Here is a 27362-nt window from a genome sequence, read left to right as displayed (position 1 = left end):
TTAAGAATGTATTTTTATTGTAGAGTAAAACACCTCACCTGATAAAAGAGTAGACATAATTTATAGTAAAACAGGCACACATTAGACATGCTAGACTCTAGCATATAGCTGTATCTTTTCTTGTCCTAACGCATGCGCTGTTTTGTCACGTATACCAGTGCTGCTTCAACTTAGGACACCATTCATTCATGTCAGATTCCGTCAGCTGTACTTCTTCAAAGACCCCTGAATGGGGGTCCACAGACCACAGGTTAACAACCACTCCCATAGGCAGTTATGAATAACCAAACACTAGAATCAATATATTAAAAGATTGAAAACTGGAAAATAATAGTTTGCCTCTAAACAAGTCAAGTAGGAATGATAACTGGTGGCAGTGGTTTTAATATTTCCAATAAGCAGGAGTACCAACGCTGTTATGCTCAAATTGGTGCATTTATGAACATTGCCATGGATGCCTGTCTCATCGTGTGAAGGACATATGGTAACAGAGGTAGAGCAGGAAAAGAGTAAGCCAATTCCCCTGACTAGTCTAGCTACCGAGGATTCCTGCAAGGATTCAAATAAGACATAGGTATTGGTTAAAGGTAGGACTGGAACGGCTTGACAACTGTAGAGAATGGGGCATTGAAAATTGACAGACACTAGAACGCACTACAAACATTTTGCAGTCACTGAGTCATTTCCAGGTTACTGGTGCACTTCCTTGGTGGGAACAGCAGAGCTCATAAATAAGGCCAAATCATACAACGGGTGAATGCATTGGTCTACTATATCAACATTGAGTAGATGCCAGGTAGCTATTAAATCCAGACTCCGCCTCATACAATTCAAAATATTGCACAGATCTTACTTTGATAGGGTACGTCTCTTTAAAATGGGTAGAATACCAGACACAACATGCCTTAGATGCCATCGACACACAGGTGATTTCTTCCATACGCTATGGGGATGTGAAATAATTCAAGAATACTGGGAGGAGGTGTTCCGGGAACTGGAGGATGTATTGGAGGTGGCCCTGCCACGTGACCCTAGACTGGCATTGTTGGGTACAATCACAGAGGTGGACCTGCCCCGCCCCTTGACTATCTTTCTGGTACTGGCCTTAGTAGTAGCAAAAAGAGACATCGCACGATGCTGGGGAGCGCCCGGAAAGCCGAACATGGAAGAATGGCGGAGGGGATTAGATCTCTACATGGCGGCGGAGAGAGTTACTTATCGTGCACGGGGCTGCCCCCGAAAATTCAGGAGAATATGGGCTAAATGGAGACAATTCCATGGACTAGATTGAGACCTGTGGACTAGTAAAATGTGGGAGGGGAACACCTGGACGAGATGGTGTGCACAGTGGGGACCCATGAGTGTCATGTGCCTACATTAATACCTGTTCTTGTGTGCGAGATTGTCGGATGAGACATGCCGAGAGAGGGTGGGGACCAGGGGGTGGAGGGGGATGTGGAGGGGTGGCGGGCGGCTGTTCCTGGGTTTCTGTTGGGTTTTGGTTTATTTGTTCTTACTCTTGCTAGTTTGAATGCGAATCTATTCCTGCAGAATATGACATGATGTAACTACTGAGAAAAGTTGCGTTCCTGGCGGATAGGGCGGAATGTTGACGCCCTGCCGTCTGTCTACCTTTTTCTTTGGCGGTGATACTGCTGATGCAACAATAAAAAGAATTTTTAAAAAAAAAACATTGAGTAGATGCCTGGCAACATACTGGTTTTGTTCTGGCTACCTGCACTGTTGTACGTTTCACAGTCTTTGCAGCGCCCCACTTTTCCTGCTTTTTCTGTTTCCAGTTTCTGAACACTTAGTGCTCTTCTCTGCTTCCCTGGCCGGGTCTGCTTCAGTTATCCTTCTTGCCATCAGCCTTCTCAGCTCCTGTCTGGCTGGTAATCATGGCCACCACAGGCTCGGCTGGTATCCTGATCTATTGGTTATTCTTGACAGCAACTTCCACTGATGAGTGGTAAGGGTCATTCCAACTTTCATTCAACGGTTCTCACTTTTAATAATACTTCAAATTCAGTCTGAGTATTACTAATTACTTTACAGTTGGTCCTTAGATCCTTGTAATTTTCTGTCATACCCTTTATTTGCTTTTCGCTGGTTCATACAGAGTGTGTTGATACACTGATATATCTGGATAGGGATTTAGGGACAGCAGGGGTATTAAATGGGTCCACTAAGCGAGAGCCTGACAATTCTTGAGTGTGTGGGTGCTGGTATCTGGAGGTGTGTTTGGCATATTTCCTTTTTTTCTACAGTGAGCAGATCTATAGGTAATGTTCCCCACATGTGAAAGAAGTGTTGAAGGACACTTGTTTGGATCCCCAATTTGACTATTTCCTGAATATGCTTAAGATATCTGAAGTTATCATTCTCCCTGACAGGTTTTACTCCAAGAGGTGACTCTAATGTTTGTGAACCTTATGTCGAATCTGTGGAATCTTTCTAAACAACAGAAGAGAATGAGTGCCTCCTTGCCTCTGTAGTACATGGTCATCATGTCGTAGGTGCGAACCAGTAATATTTTGTTCAATCGCATCATTTGAAAAGCTTTGAGCACTACTTCCACTGCAGTTAGTTGCAACAGATTAATGAACTGAAGTGACTCCTCTGGTGTCCACTTTCCATCACAGTCATGTTTGCTAAGCCATTGCAAAAGTCCTTTTTTTGGTTTGAGTTTACTAAAAGTCAGGTGAGTAACAGTTTGTATTTTTTGTTCCTCCACTGAAATATGTGCTGTAATCTGAGTATCAGCAAAACACGGACTTCTTAGGAACATGTGCCCACTGACTCATTAAAGATTCCTGAGGTGGATACATTTGTAAACATGCATTGGTCACCAACAACGTGCAGCATGCTATCATTCTGAATAGTTTCATCACTCAACCATTAGGAGGATATCTCAAATGCTAATGCTTTGTCCTTAATTCTTGGACGATAAAATTAGAGCGTGGGTGACAGCCATAACCCAAATTTTCTTTTTGGCAGTGTAAAAGCGCTAGCACAAACCTGCATATCACAGCAGACACAGACTAGCTACATCATAAAAACAAAAAATCAGAACAGGGAGATCGGCTGGATTTTAAAGGATGTAGAGCATATACTGGAATTAGAACATTGCTCACCGAGTCACATAGTCCACAGCTGTAGCCATTCAGAAACATCGCCTTCTGTAATAACTCCGCTTGTTTTCGGCTCGAGGTTCTAAAAGGACCTCGAGCCGAGCCAGACATCTGGCCTGAGCTTTCAGTGGTGAACCCACCACTAGCTTTCACCCTCTATTGTCAGTAGCATTTGTTGTAATGCCTGTACTTATAAACAAACCAGTACGCTGATTGCAAAACATTTCAGACATAGAAAGAAGAAAGGAAAGTGAAGGAAAAAAGCACATATTTTCTCATTAATAAATTACTAATACTGATAAAAATACTAATGAACATGAACCCAAATGAACATTCTAAATAAATATAAACATAGCAAAACAGCCACAGAAACATAAACCCTGCCCACCTAACATTTTCCTAATATTTTTTAACACAACACTCTTTTGTTACAAACTGTGAAAACACATTCAGGATGTACATTTTCACTATGAACTTAAGCATTGATCAAAAAGATATTAGTGTTTGCTTACCAACACTTTTCAGCTTTTCTTCAAGCAGTTTTAAAGTTTGCTGTATCGCCGACCCATCCGTTGGAGCTACATCTACACACAGCATTCCAAGCAAACCATCCAGTTGCTGGGACATCTAGAAAAACAGGATTAAGTTTTGATAGACCCTCACATTCTGGAGATTAATATATCTACAATGCAATATACAGCAATCAGTACATGAATGCCCCATTAATTTGTTAAGTGGGTACAATCTTACATGTTTTCAATCTGAACATGTTGCGGTTGGATCTTGCAGCTACCATGAAAATGATAGCTGAAATACAGAATGTCAATTGTAATACTAATTTGGCAATACCACCAATGACATCTGCCATGCTGGGTGATTGGGCTACATCTGGGACCATTTGCTAAGTAGTGCACCACATGTCAGTGGAGTAACTCTCGCTGTGGCCCACAAGGGGCTTTTAACTTCTTCTTCAGCTGTGCAGTTTGTGCACACTTACGGTAGACCAAAAGAAAAGTGACTAAGGCAATTTCTCCAAATGTTTACCCTAGTTTAGTGAAAGGTACACACATAGGCTGTTTCGCAGGAAATCTCTGCTAAATGTAAGCAATACCAGTTATCCACATGGATTTCCTACAATAGCTAATTCTGCTTGCATATCACATATTGAATAAAGTAATTGCTTAGAGTTGGTTTTGAGAGAAGTATTATGAATGAATAGTGACATATGAGGGTAACACACAGCTCTTTTTACTTTGAAATTCAAAATCTCTTGAGGCAGCCTTTGTTACAATTACTGCATATTTTCAGGCTGAATTTCAAAGCACAGTTCTAATTTTTAATGTGTGCTACATCAGAACAATTCATAAACATAACATTACCGCAAGGCAAAAGGCTCAAACCTTGGCGGAAGTCAGAATGGGTATTTTTTACACAAACGCATAAGGCTGGGGGAATTCTATGGCAGGACCTAGAGGATCAGATTATGCATTTCTCTTTCCTCTACTCACTGCATAGCAGCCGTAAAAATCTCCAGCATCATATACTACATTTCCCATGAAACCTCATTACACAGAATAACATTCACACCGATTAAATATTCTCTAACAAAAACCCAATTCAGAGGAAAAACCCAAGTACTTCCTCGTTCTTCGCTGCACAACAGCCAGAAAAGTATCAGATTTGTTTTGCTGTATGGGTGGTCATGCTTATGGGGCTTTCTTACTTGTCTGTATTGTTTTGAGTGTTCTCAACTACATTGGATAGCGATCGCATAGGATTCATACTCAACTGAACCAGCATGGCAGGCCGACTTGGAGCCTTACACTTACAGACAGCTCTCATACCCACAGGGGTGGAAAAGCCAGTCAACATGGTCTCTTGGAGACATTGCCAGACAGTGATATGAGGGCGATGGCCTCCCAACCACAGTACAAGATCTGCCTCAACTTGCAGAAGGATGTCTTCAAGCTCCTCCAGGCAGAGGTCAAGATTCACGTAAGGCACAGGTGGTCCACCAGGTGGCAATATAGAGAATCAAAGCTGAGCCAAATTGGGTTGAGATGGTCGCGTCTTACATTGACAATCTATTTCCGCCCTCCAGTGCACAGCGGCACACAGGATCCACCCAACCACAGGCTTCCTTGTAGGCCAGAAGGAAGGCATTCAGGGTCTGTAATTTAACTCTATTTTAAACAAATATGTAAAGACACTCAGTTATTTCACCACACACTAAGCAGACACCCTATGAGGTCATATACATAGAGTACTCATTGAGTGATAATGCTCCAGTGATCTAAAGAGCAGAGTGTACAGCTCAGTAGTATCAGGCCAACAATGGGTTCATCTGATGGTGACGGAGCAGTAATTTATATGGCCTAGCAGATCTTTATGGGTGGTGAAACTTGAATTCTTCAGCCTAGAGGGCAGCAACAAGGACCCTGGAACCTTCAGGGAGACAACAGGCTGCTACTAAACCAGAACAAATCCAACAGGGGCTCTCTTCCCGAAGGTCCACAGGAATTTGTCTCCCAGGGAGATTGGGGACCTGGCAAAGGTGAAGAGAAGACAGATTACCTACCACATATTGATGGTTTTGAGAGTCTTCAGCAAAGTTTGCTAGAGAGGACTCTCAATTCGAATGAGGCATCCTCTGGCCGAGAGGTGGACACCAGTATAAGGGAGGGTCCACTGAGATCTCAAGATGACTGACTCAAGGAAGTGCACCTAAAGATGACTACTGAGGGGGACAGGATGCTGGAGCCTCAGGGGATTCGGAAGCCAATGAATGCAGCCGGATATGGGAACCCTGCTGTTGGCAGGAAACTCTCAAGGGCAGCCTCACTGGACCACAAAGGTGACAAAGATGTCATGTCCAAAACAGAGGCTATATTCTACCCAGAGGTCATCCAGCTGGGCATTGCAGGCTGCATAAGCCTTTAAGGAAGAAGGTTAGAGGAGACCTCAGGGCAGAATGCCCCTGGCCCTTGTTGAATGATAAATTAACACTAAGTGAAATCAAAGGGAGACTGTCAAAGTTTGCAAGGGAAACGATGAAAGATATTGATCGATCATGAAAATCAATAAAGTAGAAGCTCCTGCACATAGCTGGACCCTTAACAAAATTCTTGATCTGGTAACAGCAGTAAAAGTTAAGGGACATCTTGCCATAGTGGGCACCAGGTGGCCGTTCTTTTCGTAACAGAGCTGCCATTCTCTGAAATTCTCTGCCGGCCCATATTTGAGGGCTCACTAACTATCTCCATTTTAGGAAAGCCATCAAAACATTTCTTTTTCCTTCTCTGTAGGCCTCCTTGTGCATTCTGTGCGTGCTATTCTCTTACTGCTTAGCGCCGGGACACCTCTTAGCTGGGGCAGCTATTGCGCTTTATAAAACTCCTAACATAACAGGAGCGTTCTGGGATTGTTTATGGTTACTATATCATTCATGGATTATATCAAATCGATTGCCTGGTTTAACAATACGATTTGCAATGTTAACAGAATTATAGTTGTTTAAAAGATCAATGACCTGCAAGAAATCCAAGGAAATATGTGGAAGGAGACATTTCTTTCCAACAGGTTTGTCCAAGTATGATTTTCTTCTCTAGCATGAGCAACTGCTCTAACCAGAGCTTTTAGCTGTTTAAACCATTCCTTATACAAGCTACCATCCACATGAGCCTCTTCACTGCCTTGCATAATAGCGCTAAGATTTTTTTACTCAGCATAATCCTTAGAATCTTTCTCCTTTCAGATGAGCTTACCGTTTTCACACAAATCGGTCTTTGAAGTGATGACATTCTTTGAGGGTTTACATCCCACTCTTTCAAGTTTCTCAAGTCCCCCCACATTGTTACATATCCCTACTTAGATGCAACACTTTCCTCTGGCATGACATGGAAGACGCATATCAGCAAGGCTGCTATCAAGCTTAGACAGATAGTGTGTGCAATTCTCAAAGAGCCTTGTGCTTCTTTTACTAAACCTATTGCACTTGCTCTCCAGAGCTATGAAGCCAAGGCTGTGTTTTCAGCTCTTTACGGAACTGAGCTATGGGGCTCTTCAAATATCAGCGATCTGGTTAGATCATAGAACAAATTCCTGCAAACCCATATCCACTTATCTCCTAGTACCCTAGCTTATCGCTTATCTTTGCACTTGGGTGTGAAAAGGATAGAAGGGAAAGCTATGTTGCGCCCCTTCTGTACAGGAGGCGAATCTGCGCCACTGATGAACTAGCTCATTATGCTACTGGTCTGAAAGGTGTTTTCAAGGCAGACCATTTCAATAACATTTCTTAGCTTCAACACATTAAAAAATTATTTTTTCCCTCTGAATGTTGGAACTGTGAGAGGCCCCAGTTGCTGGCAGTTTCCCTCCAAAGAGCTCCTGAATCAGTATTGGCTTAGTATACTGGATACAAAAAAATACTTGTGCTACTCTGTCGAGGGAATTTATAGATTGCAAGCCATCCTGTGGTCCCACACCTAAGCTATACTTCCAATTCAGAGTGGGCTCATTGCCACTGAGATCTTTCACCTCCAAATGGTCAACTTTGGAATCTCCTGATTGCCCCATGTGCAATCACTCTAGGGAAACTGTTCCCCATGTGTTCTTTGCATGTCTACCTACGTGCGCCCACGCTGCTTCTGGTTATCACCGATTTGTAGGTAGCTGGGCACTCGCAGTCACTGCATTGCTCTTCGAATCCTTAGAAAGGATTGTCAGTCTTTGTACACTTCTCTGGTTGCAAAGCACATGTGCGCAATGTGGATGCTCAGAAGAAGGCTCTTTCTCGCCACCTGAGGCAGGGCTGACCCTTCCATTCGATTCACTGGTGCTGCTCTGCACTTTGCCTTATTCTTCTATTTCTAAATGGCAGTCTGTGTAGCCACTGACTGTGAATCATGATTTGTAATTTCATGATGCACTGTATTCTACATAGCAGCTGTTGATTGTGATTGTTTGCTTTTACATAACTATGTCTCTTATCTTTCCAATTCGTTGGCACCAATATGCAATTCTGCACTATGTAAGTACATGTCAACTCATTGCATGTATGCTGAATTGTAGCTATTTAGTATGTGTTTTTATGTATTATGTACACTTTTAAGATGCTAGTGGTCGAAATAAAGTTATTTGACAGTTGACAATGTAACCCTTGTAATACTTACACTCTCCTGCAGATCTTGGCGTCATCTACAAAGAAGAGATATACCTTTCATTCCCGATTCTTTGCAAAGCAGGTGAAATGACTGCTATGCACTTGGAACATCAATTATTCTGATAAATCAGGCAACAATTACATTGTGGAATGCATTCAGTTACAATAATTGACTGATACTGAAAGAAATGGGTTGCATTATCAAGGGCTTTAGATCACTGGTACTACAGACTACCTGACTCTAGAAGGATGACAAAACATACGCTTTTCTACCACCATAGGTCTTGTGCTCCAGGTCCCATGGCATTGTACCTATAGATGTTTTCTTCAATTCTCATACTGCCCTAAAATTGTATTAATGTTAGCCCACAAAGATGCTCATATTGACGTTGCCCGACACATGAACACCAGCCTGGATCGGAGGTGAGCGGGTGCCATTGGCCGTTGTGGTCGGCCGGTGGCCACCACTTGTTGGCGGATTTGGTTTCCCCCTCCTGCTGAGCCACATCGCAGCAACTCAGTTGGTGTATACATCGACGCCCGCTCCGTATTAAACAGCGCTATCTTGATTAGGAGACCACGTTGGGGATAGGGCCCATCGGTCTCCCAGCTATGCAAATAAAACGGGCACAGGCGCAGCAGTCAAGGTGAGGGAGCCTGTTTGGTCCCATACACTAATCTCACCACTGCCGGCCGCGCAGCTGCGCTGCCCCTTCTCCTTCACCCCATCTGATGCCTGCTTGCCACTTCATCCCACTGGGGGCCTTGCTGGACCATAAGTCCTGGCTTTGCTGTAGCGCTTGAGCTCTGTCCACGTGGCCGCCCTTGCCCAGAAGCTCCAGCGGAGGCCATAGGGATAGCCTCACTACCCCGTCACGCCTGGTTTTTCACGGCCACCAAACTCCGCACCCAGTGTGCACAGAACCTACCTGCCTGCGGTGCGCTTGACATTCCTCGAGGGACTAGCTCACAACATCCCCCCGCACAACTCTGGCAATGGGGCGAGACAAGTAGCGACGGGAGGAACAAGGGGTTGCTGATAGCCTGTGACGGGGGCCCCTTTCTGCGCTGGGGCGACCACACTCTGCTCATGGCATCCGCAGACCTACGTTAATCCCGCTGAGATCCGTGGTTCTGCCCTTACACCTATCTTCCGCTGTATCTGGATGCAGACCTGGCGGTGAGTGGCCTTCCCACGATCTGAAACACGCGAGACACACAGTGCCCCTCCCCGACTACTGGACTTGCGGCGATCTGGATTGAGGTCAGAGACCCAGTCTTAACCCGCGTCTGCGCTCCTCCTGCTCTGCGACTAGAATGGTTATGGTTCTCCTGACCGCTGCCTGGGCCTAACAATCACTCTACCTCTGCTTTCACTCCACACGCCGCGGCATGGGCCGCAAAGATCCAAAACAAAGGACCCATCCCTTCAGGAAAGTAGCGGACAACACCTCCGAAGAGGCCCCCACCATTAAAGATGGCGCCCAGGGGGTGGAGGATGTGGACGATCTTCCAGCACTGTCTGCATCGATGCTTCAAGAGATGAGGGCAGGTTTCATGGCTCTTGATGGCAGATTCGACGCGCTGCACTAAAGCCTGGCTGACATGGGAGCCAAAGTACAGGCACAGGACCGTCGCCAGGATATGGCGGAGGCCCGCGTGTCAGACATTGAGGACGGTACAGCGCAGTCACTAAAACGCCTTGACAGAGTGGAACCAATCTTGAAAGAGGTAGCAATTAAAAACGAGGATCTGAAAGAGACAAGTCGGTGCAACAACGTGCACATTTTGGGCGTTCCGGGGACTGTTACTACTGAGAGGATGGACATCTTCGTGGAACACTTGCTATCTGATTTGTTTGGCAGAGAGGGATTCAGCCCGGGATTTGTCATCTAACGTGCGCACCGATCCTTGGGCCCTAGGCCTAATCCTGGCCTCCCACCGAGACCCATCATTGCGAGAATTATGAACTTTAGAGATCAAGATTCCATCTTACGCCTGGCCCGAGAGCGGTGTGACGTCAACTGGCAGGGTTCAAAACTCTCTTTCTTTCCATACTTCACTGTTATGGTTAAAGAGGCCTGCCGCAAGTTCAATGGGGTAAAGGTCACCCTCAGAAATCTGGTATTCAGTCAATCAATCAAAGCATTTGTATAGCGCGCTACTCACCCGGAGGGTCTCAAGGCGCTTGGGGGAGGGGCGTCCGCTACTGCTTGAACAGCCAGGTCTTGAGTTGCTTCCTGAAGGAGAGGTGGTCTTGGGTCAGGCGGAGGTGGATGGGGAGGGAGTTCCACGTCTTGGCAGCCAGGTAGGAGAAGGATCTTCCTCCCATGGTGGCTCTTCGGATGCGGGGAACGGCGGCGAGGGCGTGGCTGATCGATCGTAGCTGGTGGGTGGGAGTGTAGAAGGTCAGGCGGTCGTTGAGGTATCTGGGGCCTTGGTTGTGGAGAGCTTTGTGTGCGTGGGTGAGGAGTCAGAACGTGATTCTCTTGCTGACGGGGAGCCAGTGGAGGTCTCTCAGGTGTCCAGAGATGTGGCTGTGTCGGGGGATGTCCAGGATGAGTCGTGCTGAGGCGTTCTGGATGTGCCTTTTCTGAAGTTTGGCTGTGGTTCCGGCATAGAGGGAGTTACCGTAGTCCAGACGGCTGGTGACGAGGGCCTGGGTGACCGTCTTCCTGGTTTCGGTGGGGATCCACCGGAAGATCTTACGTAGCATGCATAGGATGTTGAAGCATGACGAGGAGACGGCGTTGACTTGTCCGGTCATCGATAGGGAGGAGTCCAGGATGAAGCCCAGGTTGCGAACGTGGTCCGCTGGTTTGGGTGCGCTGCCCAGGGCCGGGGGCCACCAGGAGTCGTCCCAGGCGGAGGGTGATGATCCCAGGATGAGGACTTCCGTCTTGTCTGAATTCAGTTTCAGGCGGCTGTTCATCATCCACTCGGCTACGTCTTTCATCCCTTCGTGTAGGTTGGTTCTGGCGGTGGCGGGTTCGTTGGTGAGGGAGAGGATCAGCTGGGTGTCGTCGGCGTAGGAGATGATGTTGAGGTTGTGTTGGCGTGCGATTGCCGCGAGGGGGCTCATGTAGATGTTGAAGAGAGTGGGGCTGAGCGATGATCCTTGTGGTAAGCCGCAGATGACTTCGGTGGCCTTGGATCTGAACGGGGGGTGGCGGACTCTCTGTGTTTTTCCGGCGAGGAAGGAGATGATCCACTCCAGTGCCTTCTCCTGGATTCCAATGTTGTTGAGGTGCTGCACTAGGGTGTGGTGGCAGACAGTGTCGAACGATGCGGAGAGGTCCAGGAGGATGAGGGCCGCTGTTTCTCCGTTGTCGAGCAGGGCTCGGACGTCGTCAGTGGCTGCGATGAGGGCGGTCTCGGTGCTATGGTTGGCCCGGAATCCGGACTGCGAGTGGTCGAGGGATCCATTCGTCTCGAGGAAGGCGGCCAGCTGTCTGTTGACGGTCTTCTCGATGACTTTGGCAGGAAAAGGAAGGAGCGAGATGGGGCAGTAGTTTTTGAGGTCGGTGGGGTCCGCTGAAGGTTTCTTCAGGAGGGCGGTGAGTTCGGCGTGCTTCCAGCTCTCTGGGAAGGTGGCGGTGTCGAAGGAGGTGTTGATGATGTCCCGGAGATGGGGTGCGATGACGGAGTCGGCCTTGTTGAAGACGTGGTGAGGGCAGGGGTCGGTAGGTGATCCGGAGTGGATGGAGTTCATCGCGCGGATGGTGTCTTCGGTGTTGACCGGGGTCCAGGCACGGAGGGTGGTGGTGGGGGGAGTTGGTACGGTGGTAGGGTGCGTCGGCTGTGTGCTGAAACTGTTGTGTATATCTGCGATCTTGCTGTGGAAGAACGAGGCGAGCGAGTTGCAGAGGTCTTGTGAGGGGGTGAGGTCGTTGTTTCCGGCGCTAGGGTTCGAGAGCTCTTTGATGATGTTGAAGAGTTCCTTGCTGTTGTGGGCGTTGTTGTCTAGTCGTTCCTTGAATGCGGTCTTCTTGGTGGTGTGGATCAGCTGGTGGTGTTTTCGGGTGGCGTGCTTGAGGGTGGTCATGTTGTCTGTAGTCGGGTCTCTGCGCCAAGCTTTCTCGAGGGCTCGACAGTTCTTCTTGGAGCTTTTGAGTTTGTCAGTGTACCAGGATGCTTTCTTGCTGCCGGGTCTGATGGGGGGGGGTCTTCAGTGGAGCGAGGTCGTCTGCGCAGTTGGTGATCCACCTTGTGAGGTTGTTGACGGCTTGGTTGGGGTTCGTTGAGCTGGCGGGAGGGTTCTGGCTCAGGGATGTGGAGAGCTGGTCGGTGGTGATCTTGTTCTAGCTTCTGCGGGGGATCTGTTGCGGGTGGTGGTGGATCGTGGTCCTATGGAAGCTGAAGTGGACGCTGCTGTGGTCTGTCCAGTGGAATCCGGTGGCGTGGCTGAAGGAGATGTCCTTGCTGGAGAAGACAGGGTCAAGAGTGTGGCCGGCGTAGTGGGTGGGGGTAATCACCAGTTGCTTGAGTCCGAGGTTGGCGAGGTTGTCCAGCAGGGTGGTGGTGTTGCTGTAGTTGTTGTTCTCTAGGTGGAAGTTGAGGTCCCCTAGAAGGATGTAGTCAGCGGAGGGTAGGGCGTGCGGGCTGATGAAGTCGGCGATGTCTTCGCTGAATCGAGTGCGTGGTCCCGGGGTCTGTAGATGAGGGTGCCTCTGAGGGTGGTCTTAGGGTCGGTGTGTATCTGGAAGTACAGGTGTTCGGCGGTGGTGAGGGTGTCGTCGGAGTTGGTCGTGATGCGGATGGTGTTCTTGTGGACGATGGCGATGCCTCCTCCTGTCTGGTTGACGCGATCCCTCCGGGTGATCTTGTATCCGTCCGGGATGGCGATGGCGATGTCGGACGCTGAGGAGGCGTTCATCCATGTTTCCGTGAGGAAGGCGACGTCTGGAGATGTGGAGTCGAGGAGGTTCCAGAGTTCGACGGCGTGTCTGTGGACGGAGCGGGTGTTGAGCAGGATGCACTTCAGGTGGTTGCTGCTGGTGCTCGGCTTGGCGGGTGCAGTGCAGGTCCGGATGCAGGAGAACTTGCAGGATTGGCAGGTGAAGGGTCCGTGGGTGCGTCCTGTGTTGGCTCGGTGGCAGCCGGGGATCCAGCCGGTGTTGAGTGCGTTGAGGGTGGCGGCGTCGTAAGTCTGGCGGGTGGGCTGGCATCTGCAGGGGCCAAGGGTTCTGGCGCTGGGCGCGGTCCAGGCGCGGACTGGCGCAGACGGGCTTGCCTTTGGCGCGCCCGCTGCGCGTCAACGCTGCGCGTACGCATGCACTCTGCCATAAATGGAGAGTGGGGGGGTGGCGGAGCGAGGGAGGAGCAGGTGGGAGGCGGGAGCGGGGTGGCGAGTGGGGGGGGGGAGCGGTGCGGGGATGCTGGAGGGAGCGGGGGGGGGGCCGCGGGGGAGCAGCGGCAGGGAGCGAGGTGGGGCAGCGGCACAGAGGCAGAGGGGCAGGGAAACAAACAGCAGAGACAACGGTACAATAACTAAGTAAAAAGCGAGAAAACGACGACGATACAATAACAAATACAGTAAAACGAAGCAGGCACAAATGGACACTCAAGATCAGGGGCCCAAACCAAACAGGGGCAGAACTCTTCTAGGCAGCGGCGGCGGCAGCAGGAGGAGGCCGGGCACACTCGGGGTTGGCCACGTGGCGGGAGGAGCGACCGGGTCTGACCAGGTCAGGTCAGGTCACAGCTCCTAGCCCCGTGATATACTGAATGCTTTACCCTGCCAGGCTTAAGGTGGATGTGGGAGCCGCTCCCGCTTTTTTGACACTCCGTCAGAGGCGCAAGAATTCTGCCATAATTACAAGAAAAATAACAACGGTGCGGGAATTGTTGGAAAGGGGGAGGGCCTTCTCCGCATAGCGCCAGTATGGAACTCTTTTCAAACACAGGAATCGGCTGAAAAGGCATTCCTAACCATTCATTTTGACTTTGTTGCTATAATGGATAATGCTTACTATTCATTTGTGTTGTTGTAAATTAGTTGTCTGGCCGACGTGACGTAGCCACCCCTCAAGGTGTACACCTAGTTCTGTTTTTTGTTTCAGTATATACGGAAGTGCCCTTCCAATGGTCTCTCACACAGTTTTAAAATTATTGGCACTTCAAACTGGTTATTTGGGCATGGTATTGCCTCGCTTGGGAATGAGTGAGGCTGGGTGGTGGGTGGCGGGGGGAACTTTGCAGTGGTTATGTATTTTCAATGATTACACAGGTTACTGTCACACAAAGATTTCTTAGTAGACAATTTGTTCGCATATTTTTTGATGTATACTCGCTATGGCTCATCTAGGTAATACAGTTGGACTCTCTGGTCTATCCCTCATGTCCTGGAATGTACGAGGCCTCAACAATACCCGGAAAAGATGCCAGGTTCTCAATTATTTACTGCGACATAAGGAGACACATTTATCAAAGACTGACACCACCCGTATGGTGGCTAGTTGGAGGGTGTTAAAAGTTAGGCTGCAAACGTCAACATTATCGGCGCCATCTTGCTCTTCTTGAACCCATTCGTGCACGTAAGCGGCGGCCATTTTGAGCACCATGGCCTCCCTGCCCCTCGCTGATAGCCAGCGCGTCTCTCTCTCTCTCTCTCTCTCTCTCTCAACCTCGCAGGCATCCCCCCCCGCACGCTGACAACCCCCCGCTCTCACATGCCTTGGGTCGTAAACCCCTCTTCAGCGCAGCTCTGCCTCGGAATCTCATCCCGTTCCCAGCGCGACACCTCCCTTCATTCCTTTCATGGTCCCAGGCCCTTTGATACAAACCCCCTTTTCCTGTGTGCCCGTTTGTCTTCCTCGTTCCCAGGCCGCCACCTGGCTCTGCGGATACTGTTTATTGCCCCCCCGTACAGTAGGAAGCTTCCCCCATTAAAAGACCCTCGAATTGATCAAAGCCCCCACCCTATGAGATCCGATCAACCCCACACATTCCGTGAATCGGCGGAATGTCCAGCTGCGCGATAATCATCACCTGTTGTGACCGGGGTGGGGACTTCAACTGTAAATGTGTGTGGGAACGGGCCTGAAGGGGAGATTCCGAGGATGTCCTTTCATACTTCAAAGCATTGCAAGAATGTGTTACCTGCAATAAAGATCATAAACCTGTGTATAAGAGGCCAGGCCTCAGAGATGCGGTTAGAGCACCTCGTGACGATACTTGCTGTCCGAACTGATGTGTTCTCCTCCTGAGAGAATAAACCCTTGTTTCCTGCCTTCCAGTCTCCAGCGCCTGCCTCTTCATTGATTAATATTTTGTGGGTTAAAGAGGCGACACCGCCAGGCAATACTTAAGGATCTTTGTTTATTGGTTGTTCCTGACCCTTTTTTTACAATTGGCGTCCCAAACGTGGGGCCCATCAGTGACTCGTGGATCCAGTGGGAGAGGTCCTGACGACAGAGTGAATGACTGCAACGATCGGGAGTGCACCTGTCCGATAGACCCTCGTCTGACAGCCGATCATCCGAACTTCACTGGTTCCGAACAGACCTCTCTCGAGTGATCTACGGTCCTGACTGGGAACCATCAGGAGTGCCGTGAGGATTACGAAGAAAAGAGGACGATCGGGCGCTGGATGCGGAAGACAAGAAACTGTCCATGCGGTCCGGGTAAGGTCGTGTAAACACGACGAATTGCGAAATGATTGTTTGATTGTTTGGAAAATACTAGTATTACTCTTTGTCGATTTGTTTGGAGATTCGCTGTCTGCAAACGGAGAAACAACAGGCTCTCTCTTTGCAAGCAGTGAAGGATAGGTAACGCAGCCGTCGTGCCTATCTTTCTCCCCCACTGATTAATTATTTGAACCTGGACTACTGTTCACGGATTGTTTTCTGGAGATTCTCTGTCTGTAAACAGGAAAGAGCAGGACCCCCCCCCTTTACAGATAGTGAAAGGGTAGGTAACGCAGACCTTTGCGGGCCTACTTATTCTCCCCACTGAATTGTTTGATTGACCGAACGTTGACTATTCGATATTGGTTCATGAGGTATTCACTGCCTGCAAACAACGTAGAATAGAAATATTCTGTCTAGTCTTTGCACGCAGTGATAAGATAGGCAGTGCTGACTTTTGTCCCCGTTGTGATCCGTCATGCCTGTCTTCTCCCCACTGATTGGTAGCCTGTTTAGCCCGGACCGCTTATTAGAGATGAACCATCCGGCTCCACTGGAAGGCACCCCTAATAAGGACATGTTCATGAAGCATGGATTGATCGCTATAGCCTATAACAAACTGTGGCATAAATATACGAAAAAGGATCGAGAAAGTCAGTGGCCACTGATAGGATCCTTCGATGATGACAAAATAAACGCGCTAGAAACAGCCCTTGGTAAAAACAAGACAACGCCCACTATGCTTGATAGTTTCGGCATGTGGCGCAAAGAAACTGAACAACGTAAAAAGAAAACTGAGAGTAGGTTGGGAAAAGAGCTGCGAAAAGCAGCCCACCTAGCTGCTCAGAAACTAGAAGAAGAGATAAAGGAAAGAGAGAAAGCCAAACAGAAACTAGAAATGGAGACATCAAGCCAGTGTCCGGTTAGAACGTCCTCCATGCTCTACCCTGATCTACCCTCGAAACAACGAGCCAGCGATCATCTGCTGTTAGGTCCTCCGATCATCTACATGCCCCCTCCATATGCCCCTTCCCAACCCTTAGCACAGCACCCACCACCCCCAGGTACAAACGAGGGTAGCGCCACAGCTTCGGCCCCCATGGCCTCTGTGCCGGCCGAACTCCTTGTATTAAATACTACGCAAACGACAACGTTAGGCGACCCGGCGACCCGAAGGGTTGGTTCTGCAAGAACAAGCAGACTAAACAAAGATGAGCGAGCAGGGATCGACAAGATAGCACGGACACTGGTAGGAAGGAAGGAAGATGAAGAGTACATCACGGATATGTTTAACTCGTATACAGGGAGTCACAGACGACATTTTACCGTACAACTGTGTTACCATGTCTTGAACGCATACGAGGACCGATATCGAGACAAAGGTCCCGAGAGCCTAACGACTCTGTACCGGAAGGTCGATATCGGGGATGAGGGCGAGTGTGATGTGACGGACCTCCTTACGCGTACGCTTGAGGTTTTCCGCCACCTCACTGAACGAGAATCGGGAACTAAACCCACGACATCCGTAGCGACCGAACCACAAACTGAGCAATCTAACACCATGATGCCGATACGAGAGGCTGCCCCTTACTGGGTTCCTCCACGAGGTGAAGGGACTAACGATGATGTAAACCACCAAGATGCAAAAGGAAGGGTAGTGTACAACTGGGTCTACCAGCCATGGGACCGGCAAGAGATTCTGACATTCCGGAAATCTCTGCCTGACCTACGTAAAAACCCCACTGCCTTCTATACTGAATTGGGTACAGCCCTAGGTTCAACGATTATGACCCTGGCTGACATCGACTTGTTTTTCGGGTTATGTCTACCAGCTGATGTGTGGAAGCAAATCCGGAAAGTCGACCACCTTGAGCTGTTTGGACATACCTGGTCACAACTCGATGACATTGATAAACAACGAGGACCTGGACAAAAGCCTTTGAAATCCATTCTAGACCTTCCAGATAAAATCGTACAGAAATTAAAAACCCTGATTCCAGAAAAGAAAGTGGACTGGTCGATAGTAACGGCCTGTCGCCAGAAACCCCAGGAGGATGTATCGGACTACTTCTCCCGGTTTGAAACGGTGTTCTCCGATTACAGTGGCCAGGACATGACCACTGCAACCGGACACCATCTGTTTATCCAGAATTATGTGAAGGGTCTGTCACCGGAGGTCTCCCAGAAACTGCAGGCTAGCGAGAGTAGTTGGGCAGCCTCCAAACCTACGGCTATCCTCCAGATGGCCCAATATTATGAACATCAGAAAAATGAAAACGATAGAGCAACAGAGAAAAAGAAGAAGGACTTGAAAGAGAGGGTGATGATTGCCCAACTGCAAGGGGTGACTATAGGACGAGACCAATACCGGGGAAACTATCAGACGAACGTCCCTAAGACTGCACTTCCCCAGGACCGCACTTTGACTCCCCACATTGGACGTACAGACATTAGAGAGGACCAGTGTGCTTTCTGTAAAGGAACTGGCCATTGGAAATCCCAGTGCCCAGTTCTTCTGGAAATAATCAGAAACAAAGACCCCAAGGACATAGCAAGTGGACTGAGAAATAAGGGACAACAGCGAGGGCCCCCAAATGACGCGACTAACGACAGATCAGGCAGACCAAATACATTTGATCGACCCAGACAAAACCAATGCCAGCAATCTGACTACGATGACGCCCACAACTTTGCATAGGACTGCCAAGGGCAAGGGAGGGATCCAGTCGAGCTCTATGTTGACCAGCAAGGCCCTTACGTCACTGCTAAGGTCCTGGGTACAAAGTCTCCATTTCTGGTAGACACTGGCGCAACACGTAGTGCGTTATCTAAACGACTGATTCCAAGGGCACCCTTGTCTGGCTCACTTATAACATCGACATGTTTCGATGGAACGCCCTCCACTAACCCTTTGTCCGCCCCGATCCTCTTCGACTTAGACAACAACACCACTGACACCACGTTTTTGCTTTCCTCCAATAGCCCTGACGCCATTATGGGACTTGACTTATTGAAACACTTCCGAGCGACAATCAGATGTTCTCAAGACGGAGTTCGAGTTTTCCTTTACGACAACCCCGTTCTGCTTAGACATTGCCCTCCCCGACGCATGTTTTCCATCACCGACGCTGACACATCCCTGCTTGACACTCTGCCTCCGTATCTGTGGGCCAAGGTGGATTCGGACGTAGGGCGCATGTTGATTGACCCAGTGCACATTACTGTCCGACCAGACGCAACACTCCCAAAACTTCCACAATATCGGATATCGCCCGAGGGCGAGAAGGCATTGGTAAAGATTATTCAGTCGCTGGTAGACGCAGGAGTGGTAGAGGAAGTGGTTAGCAACGTTTGCAACAGCCCTATCTTGCCCATCATCAAGAAACAGGGAGAGGGAGATGAGAAAGCATACCGTTTTATCATTGACCTTCGAGAGATCAACAAAGTGGTGGTACCCCAGTACCCCGTGGTCTCAGACATCACCACCATCCTGACTTTGATTCCTTCTACTGCCACCACCTTCACTGTCATTGACCTCAAAAACGCATTCTTTTCCATCCCCATCCACCCAGACAGCCGATATCTCTTCGGCTTCACCCTAAAAGCCCGCTCATATAGGTTCTGCCGAGCACCCCAGGGTTACACAGAAAGCCCTAGCATCTACAGCCAGGCCCTCAAGAGACAACTGGATCAAGTCCAGTTACCCGATGGAGTGGTGTTAGTGCAATATGTCGATGACATCCTTTTGGCAGCCGACACCACTCGATTAGCAGTTACAGCCACCATTCAACTCCTGCACTTCCTTGCGGAAAATGGCCACAAGGTCTCCAAAAAGAAGTTGCAATTCTGCCAACCCCAGGTCACTTACCTAGGCCACCTTTTGTCCAAAGAAGGAAGGAAACTCACTCCCGACCGGATCCAAACCATTCTCGAAACTCCTGTCCCTAAAACCCAGAAACAGGTTCGCTCCCTACTAGGCCTCACCTCCTTCTGCCGACAGTGGTTACCAAACTTTAGCCTCATTGTGAAACCGCTGCTTTCTCTGCTAGCTAAAGACGTCCCCTTCCCACTCCCCTGGACCCCTGAGTGTCAAACCTCCTTCACGGAACTGCGAGATGCCCTTTGTTCGGCCCCTGTCCTAGGTACCCCCGATTACACAAAGCCCTTCTCCCTTTACACTCACGAAAGGGAGGGGTGCGCTTTATCTGTCCTGACCCAGTCCATTGGCCCAAAGCAACGACCGTGTGCTTACTTCTCTGCCACTCTTGACCCTGTAGCCAGAGCCTTGCCTTGCCTGCCTTCGAGCTGTAGCTGCTGCTGCAATCTCTATCCGACAGAGTGAGGGGATCGTGCTCTCGAATTCCCTCACGGTACTGGTACCCCATGCAGTTGACACCCTCCTGAACCAAACCAAGACGCAACACCTGACGAGTGCACGACTGACTGGATACGAACTGACTTTGCTTGCACCCCATATCACCCTGAAAAGATGCACCACACTGAACCCGGCAACTCTGTTACCCTTACCAGAGAACGATCCCAATGTGCACCCTGTACATGACTGCGTGACTCTTACGGACGAACAGACTAGAAGTAGGGTTGACCTCAGAGAGACAGCTTTTCCTGACCCTGACGGAGAGCTGTGGGTGGACGGTTCTTGCATCAAACTCCCCGATGGCACCACTTCCGCTGCCTATGCAGTTACCACGGCTCGAACTGTAGTCGAGACAGCCCGCATCACGCAACGATCTGCCCAGGCAGCGGAACTGATTGCCCTGACACGAGCCTGCATTCTGGCAGCAGGAACCACAGCGAACATTTACACCGACAGCCAGTATGCCTTCGTGGTGGTTCACCATTTTGGGCTCCTTTGGAGGGAAAGGGGATTCTTGACCTCACACGGCACCCCCATTTTGCACGGGGATCTAGTCTCCGCCTTGATCGAAGCTGTCCTTCTCCCCAAAAAGCTTGCAGTCGTCAAATGCCAGGCACACAAAAAAGTGACAGACATTATTGGGCAGGGAAATGCACTAGCCGACATCACTGCCCGAACGACAGCTGAAAATAGGATGACAACACATATGTACGTGACCAGGTCACAAGCAGAAAAATGGACTGACGCTAGGGACACTATTAGAGACATTCAAATGGCTAGCACACAGCACGAACTGACTGAATGGACACGGGTGGGATTAAAAGATGACGAAGGCTGCTGGCGGACAAAAGACACAAACAAATGGTTGCTACCTGACTCGTACCTGGTTCCCATACTGACTATGGCACACTCCCATGCCCACATAGGATCAACCCCCATGATTGAACTTGTCTCCAGAGTTTGGCACAATGATAAAATCACAGACTCCGCCAAACGTCTGGTCCAACAATGCTTGATATGCCTGCAACACAACCCCGGGAAAGGAACTGTAGTACCCCGGGGAGGATTTGGGGTCCCAAATCACCCGTTTGAAGTCCTGCAGATGGACTACATCCAGCTAGACAGATGCCAAGGCCTGAAATATGTACTTGTTGTGGTATGCGCATTTAGCAAATGGGTGGAAGCATACCCAACCCGTGACAACACTGCTATGGCCACTGCAAAAGTACTGTTAAAGGAGTTTTTCCCCCGTTACGGCCTTTGTCGTATTTTATGGAGCGATAATGGCCCCCACTTCATAGCCGAAGTCATCCAGCTCATCTTAAAGGGGTTGGGCATCAAACAGAAGTTCCACGCAGTCTTCCACCCCCAGTCTGCTGGACTTGTTGAGCGACACAATGCCACACTAAAGCTTAAACTGGCCAAGATAGTGGCTACCACGGGCCTGAAATGGCCAGACGCCCTCCCACTGGCATTGCTATCGATGCGTTCCACCCCCACCAAACATCACTTAACACCTTATGAAGTTGTTTTCGGCCGACCCATGAGTGTCTGGTCAGCACCGAAACCAACTTCCATTCATGACGTCCCGGACGTCCTAATGTCTGATTATCTGTATAAATTGACTGAAACTCTGTCTGTCATTCATCAGCAGGTGCAGCAGGCCATCCCCGATGCTTCCAGGGGTCCGGGTCACGCCATCCAACCTGGAGATTTCGTGCTGATCCGAAACTTTCAGCGGTCGAAGAGTTTGGAACCCCGGTGGACGGGCCCCTGGCAAGTGTTAATCACCACCCGGACGGCTCTTCGTGTGGAGGGGAAACGGCACTGGCTGCACGCACACCACTGTAAGAAGGTCTCCTCGACCCTGGCCACGACAGAAAACATCGACAACCAAGAAGAGCTCCTGAACAAGGACCGACCGTCACTAACCTGCTATCCTGATACCGAAGCACTTGAACTTTCAAAATTCTCTGATCCCACTGTGCCATCCAGAGAAGGGTATTTCCTGCGTCGAAAGGAGGGAGCTTCGGCTAAGTAGACCACGGACTAAGTTAAAAATCTCAGAACGGTGACCTAAACACCACCAAGGGTCACCCGGAGAGAAGCTAAACGAAGTCTGTGGTTCTGCCCGCTACCGAGCACCTTGAAGATGATGGAAGCGCCAGATAAGAAGATGATGGAAGCGCCAAATAAGAAGATGATGGAAGCAACAGGAAATACCCACTACAGAAACCCAAGAACAGACAGACTCCACAGCTCAAAGACAATTGCACTCTTCATCACAATCCTTTTCTGCTTTCTCCTCATGACCACACTCTGGATTATGGAAGAAAATGCACCTGCTCACGAAACATTCCTGACCACTGCTCAGCCTACCACCATGAAGGAACATTATCTGATTTCGCTCTCTCCTCAACTCAGAGAGAGGCGAAAGGAGTTTTGGAATAACTCTTTCGTACAGCTACTTCACCAGCACAATCTCGCCACCAATGCCACCAACTGTTGGATCTGTGGGTTGCTACCCCACGCCACTGGACACTCGATACCATTCATCCCTTCACCCTTCTCAGTTCATGGCTCCTGCCTTGCTTGGCTGATCCTCCTGCAAGAAAGCTTTAAGGACAATGCCACCTCCAGCAAAACCGTAACGCATTTCTTCCACGGGGTCTGGCGAAACAAAACAAAGACACACTTCTGCCCGCAGACCTCCAACGACTCAATCCACATGGACATCCCTGCTAAAGAACGAATTGAAATGCAGGTGTTCAACAATCCAACCAGACCCACCTTCTCCTACCTGCGGAAACGAACGGCTGCCACCCTGACTGTGGCCCTGTCAGTCATCAACGTCACAGGCCACATGTGCATAGAAGGACGTGGGACACAGCTGGTGGGCCGCAGTGCTTGCCGTTTTACCAGAACTTTGGACTCCACGGATCCACCTTCCTTTGTGTCGTCCCCAAACATGTATTTCGTCTGCGGCACAAAGGCCTACACCTGGCTCCCCAAAGGCTGGGGGGCACTTGTTTCATCTCCTTCATCCTTCCTCCGACTTATGTGGCCCCAGCGAATCATCATAGACAAAAACGAGCCAAGGACATTGAACAAGCCGACTCAACAGGAGCGCAGTTCCTCGATGCTATGAAGGGACTTGTTCCCCTCTGGGGCCCGATGGCAAACAGCCATGCCATCCGACATCTGACTCAGGCAGTTGAGACAACAATGAACATCACAGCTGGTATCTTTGCTAACAACACCGCCGAGCTTCAAGCGGTCCGCTTGGTGGCCCTCCAGAACCGCCTTGTCCTAGATGTGGTTCTTGCGGACCGTGGTGGAGCATGCCGCATTATTGGGTCCTGCTGCTGTACATACATACCGGACAACTCACCCTCAGTGTACAAAGCCATCGAACACCTTCACAGACTCTCTTCAGAAGTCCACCAGGATCAGGAAGAATGGTCGCTTGGTGGTTGGTTCTGGAACACCGTTAAGAACTGGGGCTGGAGACTGTTCACCATTGTCCTGATTCCTGTAGTTGTAATATGTGGTCTATGCTTAGGAATTCAATGTCTGCCACCTCTGTGTTCATTATGTACAAATTGTATTTGCCCCAAGACTGTGGACTTTGGAAACGAACGCATGGGAGCATTATATGATTCCGAGGTTAGGAATTTGAAGATTGACATTGAGTAGGCAAGTTGGCTAGATATGTTGAAAAGGGAGGACTGTTAAAAGTTAGGCTGCAAACGTCAACATTATCGGCGCCATCTTGCTCTTCTTGAACCCATTCGTGCACGTAAGCGGCGGCCATTTTGAGCACCATGGCCTCCCTGCCCCTCGCTGATAGCCAGCGCGTCTCTCTCTCTCTCTCTCTCTCAACCTCGCAGGCATCCCCCCCCGCACGCTGACAACCCCCCGCTCTCACATGCCTTGGGTCGTAAACCCCTCTTCAGCGCAGCTCTGCCTCGGAATCTCATCCCGTTCCCAGCGCGACACCTCCCTTCATTCCTTTCATGGTCCCAGGCCCTTTGATACAAACCCCCTTTTCCTGTGTGCCCGTTTGTCTTCCTCGTTCCCAGGCCGCCACCTGGCTCTGCGGATACTGTTTATTGCCCCCCCCCCGTACAGTAGGAAGCTTCCCCCATTAAAGGACCCTCGAATTGATCAAAGCCCCCACCCTATGAGATCCGATCAACCCCACACATTCCGTGAATCGGCGGAATGTCCAGCTGCGCGATAATCATCACCTGTTGTGACCGGGGTGGGGACTTCAACTGTAAATGTGTGTGGGAACGGGCCTGAAGGGGAGATTCCGAGGATGTCCTTTCATACTTCAAAGCATTGCAAGAATGTGTTACCTGCAATAAAGATCATAAACCTGTGTATAAGAGGCCAGGCCTCAGAGATGCGGTTAGAGCACCTCGTGACGATACTTGCTGTCCGAACTGATGTCTTCTCCTCCGGAGAGAATAAACCCTTGTTTCCTGCCTTCCAGTCTCCAGCGCCTGCCTCTTCATTGATTAATATTTTGTGGGTTAAAGAGGCGACACCGCCGGGCAATACTTAAGGATCTTTGTTTATTGGTTGTTCCTGACCCTTTTTTTACAAGGGCACACAGATACTTTGCCAATTTTAGCAGTTACGCAGGGGCCTCGCCGTCCTAATATATAAGAGAATCCCCTTCAGCCCTTGCAAAGTGATGGAAGACAGTGAAGGCCGGTTCCTTATTGTCACAGGTACACTAATGGGTCACTTTATTGCTCTAATAGGCGTCTATGGCCCAAACGTAGGCACTCCCGATTTTTTCCACTCCCTACATGTACACTTGTTGAAACTCGAACCCAGCCTGATTATTATGGGTGGAGACTTCAATTTATTATTAGACCCCATACTGGAGAGCACCTCCACATCACCTGAGTCCAAGCCACGCTCCCGGTCGGGCATTGCAGGACATCTGCAGACAACTTTCTTTGATAGATATCTGGCGGAAACACAATCCTAGCAGCACGTCCTATACTCGTTATTCTGGTTACCATAACACCTGGACCAGAACAGACTATCGGCTAGTCTCCCCGGGAATAGCTGGCTGGTTCCGGGCTTTAGAGATATTGCCATGGACATATTCTGACCATTCACCGGTGATACTGCGGATGGCTATCCCTCGCCCTGGGGGCTTCGAAAGGCAGTGGCGGTTTCCGTGTAGAGCACTGCAAGACGAGGTCTTCAATGCTGAGGTGCGAGAGGCCACTGAAGATTATTTTGCCATAAATACAGGATCGGTAGATACTTGGGTGGTCCTTTGGGAAGGTTTTAAAGCATACATCAGCGGTGTCTGTATAGCTAAAAATGCGGGTGTGCTAAAAGATTTACGTACCACACTGGGCCGCATTGAACAAGACATATTGACACTAGATACTGAGCCACTTAGCGATGCCTCTGCTGATGCTGAAAATCAACGTTTAGCCCTTTTAGTAGAATTTCGGGAAGCCGCAGACAGACAAATGTTACATTTGGGTAAACACCACATCACTCAATCTTCGGACCCTCTTCGCTGTTGTACATAGGATAGACCCAAAAGTTCCTGCGGCAGCTGTATTGCTAGATGCCGAGAAGGCCTTTGATTCTTTAGAATGGCCTTTTTTCCTCTCGGTGATGCGCCGCATGGGGATGTCTGCGGAATTTGTGGCCACTACTGCCCTATTATATAGCAGCCCAAAAGCTAGGCTCCGTATCAATGGCAAGCTACCCCATCCCTTCTCGTTGACGCGTGGCACACGTCAAGGATGCCCCCTCTCTCCTCTTTTACTTATATTAGCTATGGATCTATAAATTAGACATTTCCAGGAGCGCCATCTCCATTGGGGTCTACAATTCAACACAGGACCCTTATTAGTCTCACTCTACGCAGACGATACCATTTTATATGTGCGTCATCCTCAGGCCAATCTCGAACCAATCATTAGGGAAATAATTCGATTTGGTGGCTTTCTTAAGACCATGCATCAACTGGCACAAGTCTGTAATTTTCCCTTTAACGGATAGCACAAACCCGTGGGATTGTGGATTTCCTCTTGAATGGAGTCATGATTCAGTCAAATATCTAGGTATCCACATACATTTAGATACTGCTAGCATTATTAGCTTAAATTATGGACATGCCGTGAACACCATGCCAATGGCTGGCAGGGTCGCTATGATCAAAATGATCGTGCTTCCTAAATTTTTGTATTTATTTAATAACATCCCCCTCACTAAGTCCTTTTTTTTTTACCACTGCGTACACATCTTATAAGGCTGGTTTGGGGGGGGGGGTAAAAGACCTCACGTTAGCTGGCAGGTACCTACTCTTCCTTGTGACAGGGGGGGTTATATTTATATTAGTTAGTGGCTCAGTGTAGTTATGCATTTGCGTGGTATCACCCAGACGCACAAACTCATTTTTTAGGACCAAAGGTTGACTTTGTGCTTCCACGGAAGTTGTCCACTGTTCTGCCGAAAGGTGTCCCCAGAGACCCCAGCAACATACAAACCGTATCCACTACTAGCTGGGCTTGGGATAGGTTACGGAGACTTCTTGGAGTCAACACACTGTATTCACCGGCTCTCCCTCTCCCAAATCCCATGTGGCTCCCTGTTAGAGACGAAACACTTGTGCAACTTACATTAGCCAAATTCAACAAGACAAAGATAGGAGATCTATATCCAGATGACCGCATCTTCTCAGTATCCGATGATACCCGGTTCCAAGACAGATCCTTCATGGACACCTTTATAATCTAACGCACTCGATCAGCATTGACAGCCACACTACCCACTTAATGCGCCGGAACCTATGACCCCGTTGACTTTGATAATTGAGAGCAAGACAGGTACCCACCTCATTTCTAAACTGTATAGGTCTTGTTCTGGTCTACAACCAGTGACAGATGTTAAAATAAGCACAGCATGGGAAAAATATCTTGGCCGTCCCATTACTGACGACCAATGGGAAATATGCTGCATGGTAACGAGAGAAGTCTCCCTTAACAGCAGGCACAAACTCATCCACTTTAAGTTCC

At 49.2% G+C, this 27362-nt stretch overlaps 1 protein-coding gene across 4 annotated transcripts in view; it reads right to left on the bottom strand.

Moving 5' to 3' along the window:
• SESTD1 (SEC14 and spectrin domain containing 1) overlaps positions 1 to 27362 on the bottom strand; it is a 372853-nt gene that overhangs the window by 125459 nt on the left and 220032 nt on the right. For all 4 annotated transcript variants that reach the window (XM_078681488.1, XM_078681487.1, XM_078681489.1 and 1 more), the window contains one exon: positions 3644 to 3758. In XM_078681488.1, coding sequence (XP_078537614.1) covers positions 3644 to 3758 — 115 coding nt within the window. The remainder of the gene's footprint in view (positions 1 to 3643; positions 3759 to 27362) is intronic.

This window comes from Lissotriton helveticus, chromosome 3_1 (genome assembly GCF_964261635.1).
Source record: "Lissotriton helveticus chromosome 3_1, aLisHel1.1, whole genome shotgun sequence".
Classification (NCBI taxonomy): Eukaryota; Metazoa; Chordata; class Amphibia; order Caudata; family Salamandridae; genus Lissotriton; species Lissotriton helveticus.
Note: the sequence above shows the minus strand (reverse complement) of the source record. Positions and strands in the feature narration are given on the sequence as shown.